Source organism: Schistocerca serialis, chromosome 2 (assembly GCF_023864345.2).
Source record: "Schistocerca serialis cubense isolate TAMUIC-IGC-003099 chromosome 2, iqSchSeri2.2, whole genome shotgun sequence".
Lineage (NCBI taxonomy): Eukaryota > Metazoa > Arthropoda > Insecta > Orthoptera > Acrididae > Schistocerca > Schistocerca serialis.
Window position 1 is genome coordinate 693,949,694 of NC_064639.1, and position 15,449 is coordinate 693,965,142.

At 38.7% G+C, this 15,449-nt stretch overlaps 1 protein-coding gene across 3 annotated transcripts in view; it reads left to right on the forward strand.

Annotated features, from left to right (window-relative positions):
• LOC126457837 (telomerase Cajal body protein 1) overlaps nucleotides 1–15,449 on the forward strand; it is a 102,789-nt gene that overhangs the window by 24,946 nt on the left and 62,394 nt on the right. For all 3 annotated transcript variants that reach the window (XM_050094470.1, XM_050094471.1, XM_050094472.1), the window contains exon 3: nucleotides 12,434–12,520. In XM_050094470.1, coding sequence (XP_049950427.1) covers nucleotides 12,434–12,520 — 87 coding nt within the window. The remainder of the gene's footprint in view (nucleotides 1–12,433; nucleotides 12,521–15,449) is intronic.

Consider the following 15,449-nt stretch of genomic DNA (forward strand, 5'->3'; position numbering starts at 1 on the left):
TGGTTCTGCTATTGCCACTCCCACTTACTTCACACACCCGGTATTTCTCTGCATTGAGACATCCCACTCTACATCTGTCCTACATGTATTGTGGTAGGTTATGCATTCTTTAATGCATTTGCTCAAACCTTGCAGCTCCAAGAGGTAATAATATTTGATGATAGTATAAGTAATTGTAAAATGACGGCTTCCACATTATACTGTGACGTCATAGCTATGATACACAATACATCTAAATAATTAACTATGTACACTGAAGTGCCAAAGAAACTGGTATAGGTGCGTGTATTCAAATACAGAGATGTGTAAACAGGCAGAATACGGCGCTGTGGTCAGCAATGCCTATATAAGATAACAAGATTCTGGCACAGTTGTTAGATCAGTTACTGCTGCTACAATGGCATGTTATCAAGATTTAAGTGAGTTTGAATGTGGTGTTATAGTTGGTGCACAAATGATGGAACATAACATCTCCGAGGTAGCAATGAAGTGGGGATTTTCCCCGTACGACCATTTCATGGGTTTATCGTGAATATCAGGAATCAGGTAAACCTTGAAATCTCTGACATCACTGCGGCTGGAAAACGACCATGCAAGAATGGGACCAACCACGACTGAAGAGAATTGTTCATCATGACATAAGTGCACTCTCCTGCACATTGCTAAATATTCCGGAATTCGAATCGAGAACAGCTGCCAACATAAGTAGCGTAGAAGTAAATATCCTTGGAGTAGTGAAACAACTCAAATCACTTAATAAAAGCAAGTCTTCTGGTCCAGACTGTACACCAATTAGGTTCCTTTCCGAGTATGCTGATACATTAACTCCATACTTAACAATCATATACAATTGTTCGCTCGATGAAAGATCCGTACTCAAAGACTGGAAAGTTACACAGGTCACACCAATATTCAAGAAAGGTAGTAGGAGTAATCCACTAAATTACAGGCCCATATCGTTAACGTCAATATGCAGCAGGATTTTATAACATACATTGTGTTCGAACATTATGAATTACCTCGAAGGAAGCGGTCTATTGGCACACAGTCAACATGGGTGTAGAAAACATCGTTCCTGTGAAACACAGCTAGCTCTTTATTCACATGAAGTGCTATTGACAAGGGATTTCAGATCGATTCCATGTTCCTGGATTTTCAGAAGGCTTTTGACATTGTACCACACAAGCGGCTCGTAGTGAAATTGCGTGCTTATGGAATATCATCTCAGTTATGTGTCTGGATTTGCGATTTCCTGTCAGAGAGGTCACAGTTAATAGTAACTGATGGAAAGTCATCGAGTAAAACAGAAGTGATTTCATGCGTTCCCCAAGGTAGTGTTATAGGCACTTTGCTGTTCCTTATCTATACAAATGATTTGGGAGACAATCTGAGCAGCCGTCTTCAGTTGTTTGCAGATAACGCTGTCGTTTATCGACTAATAAAGTCATCAGAAGGTCAAAACAAACTGCAGAACGATTTTTAAAAAAATATCTGAATGGTGCGAAAAGTGTCATTTGACCTTAAATAACGAAAAGTGTGAGGTCATCCACATGAGTGCTAAAAGGAACTCGTTAAACTTTGGTTACACGATAAATCAGTCTAATCTAAAAGCCGTAAACTCAACTAAATACCTAGGTATTACAATTACGAACAACTTAAATTGGAAAGAACACACAGAAAATGTTGTGGGGAAGTCTAACCAAAGGCTGTGTTTTATTGGCAGGACACTTAGAAAATGTAACAGACCTACTAAGGAGACTGCCTACACTATGCTTGTCCGTCCTCTTTTAGAATACTGCTGCGCAGTGTGGGATCCTTACCAGATAGGACTGATGGACTACATCGAAAAAGTTCAGAGAAAGGCAGCACGTTATGTATTAACGCGAAATGTGGGAGAGAGTGTCACAGAAATGATGCAGGATTTGGGCTGGAAATCATGAAAAGAAAGGCTTTTTTCATTGCGACGGAATCTTCTCACGAAATTTAAATCACCAACTTTCTCCTCCAAATGTGAAAATATTTTGTTGACACCGATCTACATAGGGAGGAATGATCACCACGACAAAATAAGGGAAATCAGAGCTCGTACGGAAAGATATAGATGTTCATTCTTTCCCCGCACTATACCAGATTGGAATAATAGAGAATTGTGAAGGTGGTTCAATGAACCCTCTGCCAGGCACTTAAATGTGATTTGCAGAGTATCGATGTAGATGTAAATTGCTGCAGATTTCATTGCTGAGCCATCAGCAAGTGTCACTGTGCGAACCATTCAATGAAACATCATCGATTTGGGCTTTTGGAGCCAAAGGCCCACTCGTGTACCCACGATGACTGCACAACACAAAGCCTTAGGCCTCGCCTGCGTCTGTCAACCCCGACATTGGACTGTTGATTACTGGAAACGTGTTGCCTGGTCAGATGAGTCTCGTTTCAAATTATATTGAGTGGATAGATGTGTACAGGTACAGAGACAATCTCATGAATCTGTGGACCCTGCATATCAGCAGGGGACTGTTCAAGCTGGTGGAGGCTCTGTAATGGTGTGGGGCCATGCAGTTGGAGTGATGTGGGACCCCTGATCCGTCTAGATACGATTCTGATAGGTGATTACCTATCTGGTTACCTGCATCCATTCATGTCCATTGTGCTTTCCAGCAGACTTTGGCAATTCCAGCAGGACAATGCGACACCCAACATGTCCAAAATTGCTACAGAGTGGTTCCAGGAACACTCTTCTGAGTTTAAAGACTTCTGCTGGCCACCAAACTCCCTGGACATGAACATTATTGATCATATCTGGGATGCCTTGCAACATGCTGTTCAGAAGAGATCTCCATCCCCTCTTACTCTTACAGATTTATGGACAGCCCTGAAGGATTAAAGGAGTCAGTTCCCTCCAGCATTACTTCAGACATAAGTAGAGTCCATGCCACGTGCGGTTTCTTTGGCTCTTCGGTGTATTGAGGAAAGTTAGTGCAGTGTCTTGGCCATGTGGTGTACTGGAACCTATGGTTTGGTAAGTCGTTGATGAGATAGAAAACATTTCAGTTCAACATGGCGTAACAGTTTGTGGACTTGCTTCCAAACAATTAGACATTTTTAAAGATGATTAGGGTATAAATTGTGAGTAATTACAACCAGAAACCATTATTAACATTGCTCGCAGCCCATGACAGAATGACTCAGCTACAGGGAAACTTGCAAATAACAACAGAATGAAAAATATTAACCAAAGTGTGTCTGCAGTGTTTTCATGCATATGGCATGCATCCCACTTAGAACACAACACTATAGTACTCAGTGTCTGTATATGGAGGATCTTTGCAATGGAATAAACTGAAAGAACCAGTTTTGTTTTGTTCCCAAATGTGTCAAGCTTGACATGCAAAACCTGGCATCTGGAGAGAATTTTAAATGCAAAATAACTGAATATATGCATGTGAAACATTCCATTATCATGGTTTTAGATGCAAGGTATGAGCAGGAGCCAGCATAGGTGGGAGTGCAGACGTCTATGTCACCTGAAAGTGTTCTTTGTCAGCTTGGAAACATATGAGTACAGCATCTATCTATAGGATTCATAATTGTTTATGGAGAACAATAATTGTTCCTGTTGAGTTCAGTTATTGACAGATTGATTGTATAACTTGATTTGTATGTGCAGCATGCTCCTTCAATACATGTCTTATTGAACGTGTTTAGAGATGGAAGCAAAAAACAATTTAGTTCTCCATCTACATCTAAGCCATTAGTGGTGGAGCACAAGCTTGCATTGCTCAAGGATGGGGATTGAAATTGGCTGTGTCCACTTGATAAGAACTATTTTGACATTTACCTTGAGTGATTTAGTGAAACCACAAGGAATCTAAGTCTGGATTAACTTGATCCTAACAAATGAGAGTTAGGGCCATTATCACTGTGCCATCTTGCTCAGTGAACATGTTTGTGATTCATTTTGAAGAAATACTGTAGCAAGTATAGCTCTTTCCCAAATGTTTCTGCAGGGAGGTTGCTCATTGAGAAGTGATAATATATGCTTCAGAAATTGTTGAGATGTCTCACTGAGTCTGTTTCATGATAGTGCTAAACACTTTTAACTTTTCACAGTAACCACTCATCTCTTAGGGACGCAAATTTTTTGTGTTTCACTTTTTCTAACATACTACAATGTTGGTAAAATGGTTATGCTCTCTTGTCTTAAGGACATAAAACACAAATTAAGAAAGGAGTTACATGAGTTTTTCTAGTATATGACACTGTGAAAATGTGTTTTTTCTCTGCATAAAAACGTAAGCCAAAAGCTTAACTTCACACAATTGGTAACTTCTTTTATGCACTAAGGTACATCCTAGATCAAGATGTTTTCACTTTCGCTCTTCTTACTGTTGAGTCTAACTTCCTTGGAGGTAACAGTTCCTTAAAATATTTCTGGCAGAGTAAAATTGTGTCTTAAATCTGTGGTTTTCACTAGAGCAATCCCTGTGCGTGCGGTGTACCAGTCCAAAGTTCTCTGTCTCCCACTTGCAGTGTAACAATTCCTTTCTGTGCCTTCATCTGATATTTGTCATCCATTATTAGTCGCCTTGTACTGTGTAAAAATGTTTTACAAAAACAATGATAGTTTGAGAGTGTGCAGAGAGGGTTCTCAGCCTTTGGGCTCATGGTAGAGTCCCCTTGAAACACATGATGAAAACTTGGGATAAAATTTTTTGAAGAGTGTAGATCTGCTCTAAAAAACAAAATGATGGGACATCCAAGAAGTGCTCATGCTTCACAGAATGTTGAAGCTGTATGTGTTTCAGTCTTTTGGAGCCCACAGAATTCAGTTTGTGAGCAAGTTGCTGCAGGCAGAGTGTCCTGAGAGTGTGTTCACCATGTTCTCCATTATGATTTAAAATTTCATATGTGAAAACTACAGATCATGCAACAACTGGAGGAGAATGATTGTCAGTTGTAGATAGAATTCTGTCATCAAATTATGACAAGCGTGAATAAGGCCAATTGATTTCTGAACAAGCTGTGGATGACAGATGAGGATCATTTTCATCTCACAGGTTATGTAAGTCATTTGAGTAAGCAGAACTACTGTTGCTGGACAGATGGCAACCCTACTGAAGTTTATGAATACCCTCTCCTTGTCAGCAGGATGACAGTACGATGTGTAGTTTCATCACAAGGGGTCATCGGACATTACTTTTTCAAAACTGAAAAGTAGATCACAGTGACTGTAACTTTGGATCAGTATGTTGAGATATTGAAATCTTTTGTTGCACCTGCATTGAACGATATTCCTCAATTTCGCAAAACCTGGTTTCAGCAGGATGGTTTGCCATTGCACAATGCAAGGCAATCAGTGGCAGCTGTCCGAAAATTGTTCGGTAACCATGTCATCTCAAGATTCGGTGACATTTCCTGACCCCCAAGATCATCGGATTTGTCTGTTAGTGATTTGTTGTTGCGGGGCTACGAGACTCAGCCAGGGACACTGGATGAGTTGCAACAAAGAATTCAAGATCAAATTTGTGTTATCTGAGCTGAGATGTTGCACTGGTCAGTGAGGATCATCAAGAGCGGATGGGAAGAAAGCATGTGCAAAGGAGGATGCCAAGTACGAGATGTAATTTTCAAACACTGATTATTTGGATTACTGTCTCTTAAAAGGCAGTTTGTTGTGGTTCAGTTGCTGCCAGCACAAATTTTTTTGATGGATTTTTTTCTATTTTTATTGGGTGTTTCAAAAGGTGCCTTCTTTCTGTGTCATCTTGCATATCTTTACCTTTCACACACTTCTGAATGTTTGTTCACTCTGCTCAAAAAAGATTAAGTAGATTATGAGACAGACTGGCTGGCCAGTATGTCACTTCACAAAGTAAAATATGTACTATTACTGACAGATACATATAAAATTACAGGTCAAACACTTCCAAGCTTTTGGAACAGATAGTTCCTTTCTTGGGGAGAGGAGAGGAATTGCTCAAGGAAAGCTAAAATGCTAGGCCAGACTCGAAGATTAGAGGGACCTACCTGTAGTAAGGACAAGAGTAGATGAAGAGTGGAGGCCGTGAGAGCCCGTCATTGTGTATCGGTGTTGTTTTTGTGGAATATTCCACCATGTTGCCTTTATCTCTACATGGATCATAACAAAATAAAAGGTGCATGGTGCAGTTGTATATTTGCTACTGTCCACACTGAACATGGTACAGTTTACATCAGTTGCTTACCTTTTGGTTGTACATAGGCTACAATCACCCACGCTGCAAAACCCGTACCTGAAAGGTGTGAATGACGTAGATTGAGAGATGAGTTTCAGATAACATCCCACAAGCTCAGAAGTACACTTGCATAATTTCTGAGAAATCCTTTACATACTGGGCCAGCTGAGCACTTTAACACACCTCTTTCAGGATTCAGGGAGGTGAACCTGCCCCAGATCAAATCCACTTTCCAAATTTATGATGAAGGCAGGTGACCTGATCAGCCTGGATGTGGTTTTTGGGCAGTTTCCCACATCCAATTAGGTGAATAGTCGGCTGGTATCCATGTTCGGCTTCATATACACGCTGAGGGGGGGGGATTACAACAACAACAACTTAAGTCAAATTACTTGTAACATTAGCAGAAACATTATGGTGTACCATGTAACGTGATTTAGATTACAATACCATACCATCTTGCTACAGGCATGGACCCTGGCACATGTTGCATAACTCCAGCCCATGCTGGCAGCAAAGCTCAACTCTGACAACAGTGCCTCAGTTCAGATTACTAGTGCAAGTACACCACTTAAATATTCAATTACTGAATAAGGTGAAAAGACGGTGCACTTACAAGACATCCTGAGAAGTAGGTCAGGAATGGTACTTTGGTAAGCACTGTGCCAACTGCAGTGCAGAGATGATAAGGGCAGAGTGAGAAGTAAAGATACACTTATGTAAACACCCCCCCCCCCCCCACCCACCCACACACACACACACACACACACACACACACACACACACACACACACACACACACACACACACACACACACTCAAAAAAATCTTAATTCTTCATTAAATTCTTCATTTATCTTCTCCCTAAGCTCTCTTTATTTCTCAGTGTTGTGACTTACGTAATTTGTGTTTTTGTGATTGGAAACTTCATTCTTAATGTTATTTTGACCACAGAAAATCCCTATATGTGCAGCCTATTTGTGTAGTGGCGATAAAGGTAAACCTACACTCTCAGTGTCATTGAGTAGAATGCACTATTGTCAAGTCATGAATGGGACACTGTGGCTTGTATAAAGTGTTCAGGCTGTGGGCATGCCTTGCAGTATCACTTCAGCTGAGATCATGTGCGCATTGTTACTTTGCAGAAATGGAGGGTTTCAGCATGAGAAGCTGCCATTGAATTGGTGTACACAACAAAAATGCCATTAGAACATTCAGCCACTAGTGAGAAGTACAAAATATTGAAAATATGCCTCATAGTGGCTGTCTGTGATCAGCAACAATAGCTGATGGTCTGTAGCTACGAATTTGGCTTGCGGGTAACCCAAGAAAAATGCAGCAGAACTGTGCGTTTCCTTTTGGCGGCAACAGGGAGAGCAATGTTAACCCAGACACTTGCAATCATCTCCATAGAATCAACTTGACTTGTAGATGTCCATTTCAAACAAAATACAAATGTCGCAGCACCATAGTGCATAAAGACGATGGGCAGGGGAACAAACTATATGAATGGTATCGATTTCTCTTCATTGACAAGTGCAGAAGTTGTCTGACATCTGATGACCATCACAGACTGGTATGGAGACAGCCAGGTATCAATGAACATCTAGGGGATAAAAACCCATCAGTTCAGCAGGGAGACAGTTTAATCATGTATGTAGTGGCATAATTTATTGATGATGTCAGACACCTGTAATTATTACTAAGAGTAATTCTGAGGGCTGTACAGTATTGGGACAGGATTCTCCAACCTTCTGGTTAATACTACACTCAACTTTTTTGGCAGTGGGTTTGTATTTCAGGATGATACAGCAAGAGCATACTGAGCCCAGCTTGTGGCAACCTTCCTCCAGGAGGCAGGAGATGACCAAATTGAATGGTCATTGCTATCAATTGACGTTAACCTGATTGAGCATATTTGGGACCAGTTGAGTCTTACATTGTATAATCAAAGAAAACTTCCTCACATGTTAATGACCACAGGAGGTTTACCATCAAAGAGTGGGGCGTCATTGTGCAATAAGTGGGGCGTCATTGTGCAGTAACATCCCGACCACCTTGTTGAGAGCATGTCAAGGACTATCTGACTATGTTAAAATGCATGAGGTGTAGCAAAGTGGCATTGAATGCTACCCAGAAGAAAATTTTGATTTCACAGATGATCACTTTCAAACTCAGTTTTAATTTTTTGATTTCATTGTAAGTCTTTCATTATTTATGTTAAAGTTTCATAAGGTTTATTGAATCAGTCCCTGACTCCTTTCAGTTTAATCTGACACACATTCATAGATATGCTGATGGTGCAATACTCATTTTGAACAATTTATATTCCCATTTTTGTTGATGTTTTCTCTGATATATCTGCTTTTTCTCTAACACCCCTACTCACTTCTACTTTTCTGTTCTTATGCCTTTGCCCCTGATGTATATGTGCCTGTTTAGTTTACCCTTTGCTGCCTCTTCTGTTATCTTTTCAACACTAAACTTTTTTCCTCCAGTGACCTGTCAAATTAGGCTGTTCCATTTTGTTGAAGTGCTTGTTTTCCTTTTGCCTTTACCTCCTGCGTTTTTCTTGCATATTGTCCTTGTTCCAACTTTAATTTTTTTTATTATAAGTTGTTTACCTTTCCATTTCTCATCTTGCTTTTTTGAAAGCTTTACCATCTTTACACTACAGCTTTTAGAGAATAGGTATGTAAGGTTCCCCTACACTGACAAATATCACAAATGAAAAAGTACAGAATATTTTACTTGTGTTTTGTGCACCTGTCTTTAATTCAAACTGTTCTTTTGAAGGTCTTATAGGCGTTATTTGCTGCAAATATAAAATTGTAGTTATTCCTGTCACCAAATTTACAGATTTGATTTTTCTTTTCTTTGTGTATCATTTCTTCTGGACAACTTATATTCTGCAGTTGCATACTTATTTAAACATTATATATTTAATACCAGATGTTTACTTTATTGTTAAAGTTGTGTTTCTTTTGCAACATGAGTAATGAAACTGTGCTATTTAGTAATCTACTTGTGTTTGGTCAAACTGCTGGAGAATGATTACCAACTTATGTAATGGATGAACTAAGAACATTTCGTTCAGATCTGGCAAACAAAGAACAGTTGTGCTTAAAGCTGAAAAATGTTATAAACTGTGTACTGGGTAAATATGTTCTAGGTAAAGTAATAAGACTGCAATGGCCTGCCTTGTTTTAATGGCACTATTCATAGAATATTGCAAAAACAGACTACTGCACTCTTGATACAATAGAGACTGCAGGGATGCTGATAGCAAACTTGTGCATCTGTAAGAAGGGTTGTGCATGAAGCCTACAATAATTTACACACGGTTGGGTCCTGGAGAACGTTTATTAGAAAATCGTAGAACATTCAGGTCATATATAATGTCAATCAGCAAATCTAAACCTTCCAATCTTTCTTTCGTGTATCCATCTGGTGGTGACGCTGAATGTAGACATACAGCAGAAATTTAAAATTCCACATTTAAAAATGTAGTTATAAATGAGGATACTTCTGTGTCAATGTTTGGATGCTGCACAAAATCACAAATAAGAGATATCGATATTAGCACCACTGTTGCTGAAAATCAATTAACACTGCTTAAAGCAAAAATGGCACCGGCACCTGATAGACTTATGGTTGGAAAGTAACATTGGATGTGCCCAACGAAACATAATAGGTGCTCTAATGTATTCAGTATACATAAATAATTTATGAGATAGGTTCGACAGCACTATAAGATTGGTTGATGATGATGCTGTTGTGTACAGGAAAGTATAATTGTTGGATGATTGTGAAGAATTGCAGAAAGACTTGGACAAAATTTGCACTTGGTGCAGTGAAAGACAGCTCTCTTTAAATGTTGATAAATGCAAGGTAATGCATACAAAAAAAGAGAAAGAATCACATAATATCTCATTATAAGATTATTGATGAACACCTTGGACATGTCACATTGTATAAGCATTGTGGATGCTTTCATATCACTTCTTAGTGATATGAAATGGAACTATCATACAAAATCAGTATTAGGGAAGTGGAATGAAAGACAGATTGTCAGAAGTGTTCTGGTAAAAAGCAGTGTATGACAAAACAAATTTTGGAGTCCTTATCAAATAGGTATGACAACAGACACCTAAAAAATTTGGAGACACACTGTTAAGATTGTAACAGGGCTGTGTAGCCCATATAAAAGTGTTAACAGAAGTGGTCAGGGAGCTTAGATGGGAATTCTTGGAAGAAAGATGATATATTTCTTGCAAAACCTGTTGGGTAAATTTAGAGAATGTTTATTCGAAGAAGACTGTGTCAGTTATGCTGCCACCAATGTAAATGTCATGTAAGGGTCATGAGAATAAGTTAAGAGACATTAAAGTATTTACAGTCATTTTTTCCTTACTCAGAATGCAAATCAAATAGGAAAGAAAATTGATAATATCAGTTCAGTATATCCTCCACCACGCACTGTACAATGGCTTGTGGTATATATGTACCTTTATACAGGGTTAATAAAAATGATGTAGACAGTTTAAACTGACTGACAAAAATAGTTGTATTGAGGTAAGGTATTAAATGATTATATGTATGGAAACAGCAACTCAAGAAGTTCTTTTTGTGAGAGTGATCGCCAGCAACATGGCTGCCATAACAGTGGAGAAGGTTTTTTGCATGATGCATGAGTGGGTCTGCAAGCACAGTTTGTTGGAAATTCAGGGCCACATTTAACATTGTTCCACCTGCCAGAAAATCCCCTTATGGTTAGGTACAGAAGTTCAAGGAAACAAGATGTGTGTGAAGGCAAAGCAGTGGGCTGCCATTGACTTCTGAGGAACAGATGAATGGATCAGGGAAGTAATTTTTCACAATTCCACAAAAAATCAGCTTCTTGTGGCAGCTGAGAGCTAGGAATTCCACAACCACCTATTTGGAGAGTGCTGAGAAACCACCTTCAAAGGAAACAGTATTGGATTCCGTTGCTAAAAGCCATTATGTATGGCGACAAATGTTTGCGGAAACAGTTTTACATTGATCTGCAGCACTTAATGGATGGCAATATCACTTGCAGGTTGATCTTCAGCTAAGACTGCCTTTCAGCTGAAAGGTGCTGTAAACTGGCACGATGTACGAATCTGGGGAGCAAAGAATTACAATAGTGTTGTAGAACATGTCTGTAGATCCCCAAAACTTAATGTGTTCTGTACTTTGTCAGGGCAAAAAGTGTATCAACACTTCTTCTTTGTTACACAGGTGACAATCAATGGACACACTCAGTGGGGCATGCTTTAGCTGTGTCTTATGCTGCAGTTGTGAGAGGACAGTGATAATTTCATTTGCCAACATGACCGTTGCACATTGTAGTTTCCCAACAATGTTTTTGAGTCCTCAGATACTGAGCTACTGCACTTGTGGGCTTATGTGAAAGACACTATTTAAAAAAGAAAAAAAAAGTCCCCACACCCCCGATAACATTGCTGACTTACAAGGAACTATCAGTGCTGTTTTGATTGCCATTGTCGTGTGCACTTCGTGCTAAATGTGGGCTGAATTGGACTATAGACTGGACGTGTGCCATATAACTAATGATTCGCACATTGAGCAGTTTTAAACATAACCAAACTTTTTAAGTTGATGTTTCTATAAATATAAGCATATAATATCTTAGCTCAATACAGACATTTTTTACGATCACTTGAAACTGTCTAGATCTTTTGGAATAATCCTGGACACACAAAAATGCACAATGTCTGTGAGATGATTGACTACATATCATTTCAATAAAAATTTTGCACGGTTCAAGAAACATGTAATTAGCCATCTGACTTGCATGTTCAGTGCTAAATATGCGAAATGTTTTCTACAAAAATTGTCATAGTATTTTCCACATAATATGAATAGGCAGCATATATCACATTCAGAGGCATAATTATTTTTATTTCACATCTAATAAGAAATAAATGAAGAAAAGCAACAGTGCACAATTTGGAAGCTGAGAAAACAAAGTAATATCATAATATTGGATATCTTTTGAACACATCTGTAGACTTACGGGCTGCTTATCCACAGTTGAAGTCCACATTTTTACAGAAATTTATACTGTTGTTACCAGTTCTCCATATTTTGCCATCACATCTTTACTTATTTCATATATATATTTCAGTGTATGCTTGTATTTTAAGTGTTTGCATGACATACTCTGATTCCAGCCTGGTGAGCACAAGTAAAGACAATCCAGTTCATATGTGGGATGCCTTCACTGGTAAATTAAGGTGCTCGTATCGATGTTTTAATCAGTAAGTATTATTTTTCTTTTCTTTTCTTTTTTTCAATTGAAACATTCTTTGTACCAAATTGCAGTAGGGAGTTGGTAGATTTCAGAACCAGGGGTTCCTTGATTTGGCAAAAGAGGCAAAGGCAGTGATCACCAAAACTTCAGTTGTGAGCAGGGACATTTTCACTAGATCACAGTGATGTTCAGATTGGCTAATGTGGACTGCTCCACTGAGCTCATGTCCCACTCATGACAACAACTCGTTCTTTCACTCCTGCAACTGCCATTGTTACTCAAGAATACTACATCGTCAGCCTCATAGTTAATTGTATACAATTGAAGTTGTGCATGTTATGTTTTTTGTGTGTATGAGACATTTGCTAACATGGATAGTTTGATGTATGCATTGATGCTAAGCTAGGTTTGTTGAAATGATGGTGTGTTCAAGCAATAAAGCAAGAAAACTTATGAAGAGAGTGAATTAATTGAAACTGAATTTTTAGAAGCTACAGATCTATTAAGTGATAATTTCAAAAATAAAAGTGAGATAATGTCTGTTATTAACTCTGTACAGCTTCCTGTAAGTACAATAATGAGGATGTTTGAGGTTATGAGTTCTCATCTTACTTCACAATTTAAAAAGGACTTTGATCATGGCAGCTATTTTCCTCTACAGCTTGACAAACTGACTGATACAGTTCATACAATGCAGTTGGCTGTTTTTGCAAAAATTGCTTTTGTTGGTTTTGAAATAAGAGCGGAACTGGTCAACATTATACCAGTAACAGGACAGGAAATGTTTTAGCATTTAATGATATTATCAGCTCTGGAAATATTCCTCTAAAGAAGTTGGTTGGGAAAACAGCTGATAGAGCTCTTGCAATGGTAGGCAGTAAGAAGGGATTCAAAGCCTTGTGTCATAAAGACCACAGCTTTCTTAAATTTCTGTCTTACCATTGTGTAAAACACCAGCAGTCGCTGTGTAGAAAATATTGAAGTGCAATGCAGTGCAATGAAAACAGTCATAAAAGTAGTGAACAAAGTTGAGAGTATAAGCAATTCAGAGATTTTTGTTCAGAGCACCGACTGATAAACTGGTTTGCCAGTACAGTGATTTTTTGCTTCATACGGAAGTTCAGCGTTTTAATATAGGAAGAGTTTATATTTTTTAAAGAGGTCGTGCTTGCCTCAGTAAAATTTTTGAAAGAGTGAGGCAAATCATTCCATGAACTAGAGGACCTGGTTTGATAGCAGGATTTTGATTTTCTCACAGACATCCCTGAAAAGTCATATATCCTTAACTTGTAGCTTGAAGGTAGAGGTAAAGAAATTGGTGGGAAAGTTTCAGATGTTGCTTTATTCTCAAAAAAGGTGGAACTGTGGGGAAAAAATCTCATCCAAGATGAATACCAACACATTGAGTGTTTGGAAGAAACCCGTGAAAAATAGGTCTCTTCAACACCTCCTTCCTACAGCAAATTCTTTCAGATTTAAGAAGTGAATTCAACAAATGCTTCCAAATTATCAAAAGCATCAATTTGCCTTTATAGAGACAGATGCTGAAGAGTTCTCTGCTAGCCATGGAACATTTTGATTTTCAAGAAGACAGTGCTGCAGTGGAGTTGGAACTGATTGATTTTCAAAATAGTTTATCTTTAAATTCACTTTTTTAAAGCTCTGAAAATATTAGACCTCTTGTTCCTAAAGAAAAATTCCACTTTTAGTCCAGGTTGTTCTTTAAGTGAAGGAAATGTTCAGCTCAGTATATCTGTGAGCTTTCTTTTTCTAGTTTGAAATTTAAAAACAAGTACAGAAATAGATTAACCGAGGTACACTTGGACAACTATATTCGAATGGCAGTCAGTACCTATAACCTCCCAACGTTAAAAGTTGTTGATGTAAAAAAAGAATGCCATCCTTCTCATTAAAGAAAATAACCCAGATAAAAAATCTGTTCTTGTATTTGTAATTTAGTACTACTACACAAGGGCGTACCCAGAATCTGAACTGGGGAGGGGGGGGGGGGGGGGGGCAGGTCATACTAGTCTCAGGAAACGAGGACTCGAGACAACATACAGCACTTCTTATTAAATAAAACAGTAAACCCGTGAAAAACTGCTTTTAATAAACATTTTAAATACAAGAACGCACTTATACAATCTGAGAAAACATGCAGCATTTCTTATTAAATAAAACTGTAAACTACCGCCCATTTCAATAAAAATCATTCAAATAATGTGTTGAAAGTATGTGAGATGTTTGTCCATAGTTGAGAATGACATTCCTCAGAAATTAATAATGTTGTTGCCAATTGTCCATCTTTTGCTGTCACAACTTCTTGGTGTACTAATTTAATGGCTAGCAGTGCACATTCAATGATTTGTACTTAACTGTGCCCAGCCTCTCTCTCTCTCTCTCTCTCTCTCTCTCTCTCTCTCTCTCTCTCTCTCTCCCACTTCTCCTCCCACCCCCCTTCCCACTCCCCTTCCTCCCTCCCTCCCTCCCTCCCTCCCTTCCCATTTCTATCCCTACCAAGTATGTGCACCCACCCATGTGCGTGTGCGCGCGCACACACACACACGCGCGCACACACACACACACACACACACACACACACACACACCCTGTATTACATCATATTATATTATTACACGTACAGAAATGTTTGTGTGGAGTAGTGAAAGTTGTCAAGAATGCATGGTTCCTGTTTCTGTTTGAAGTTAATTTTATTATCTATTAAATTCTTTACATCACTGAATAGGTGGTCAAAGATTTTTATGGTGGAATATCTAATTGCTATTTGTGCCACACAGTGGCTGCATGAAGGAGAGTGTAAGTCATTTCTCCTTCTAATGTTTATGACCTTCACTGTTTTCAAATTGTGTGTTGGCAGCAATCCTCATGAGGGAGTGGATGTGCTATGAGGCTGTTGTCAGTATGCGCCGTTATCT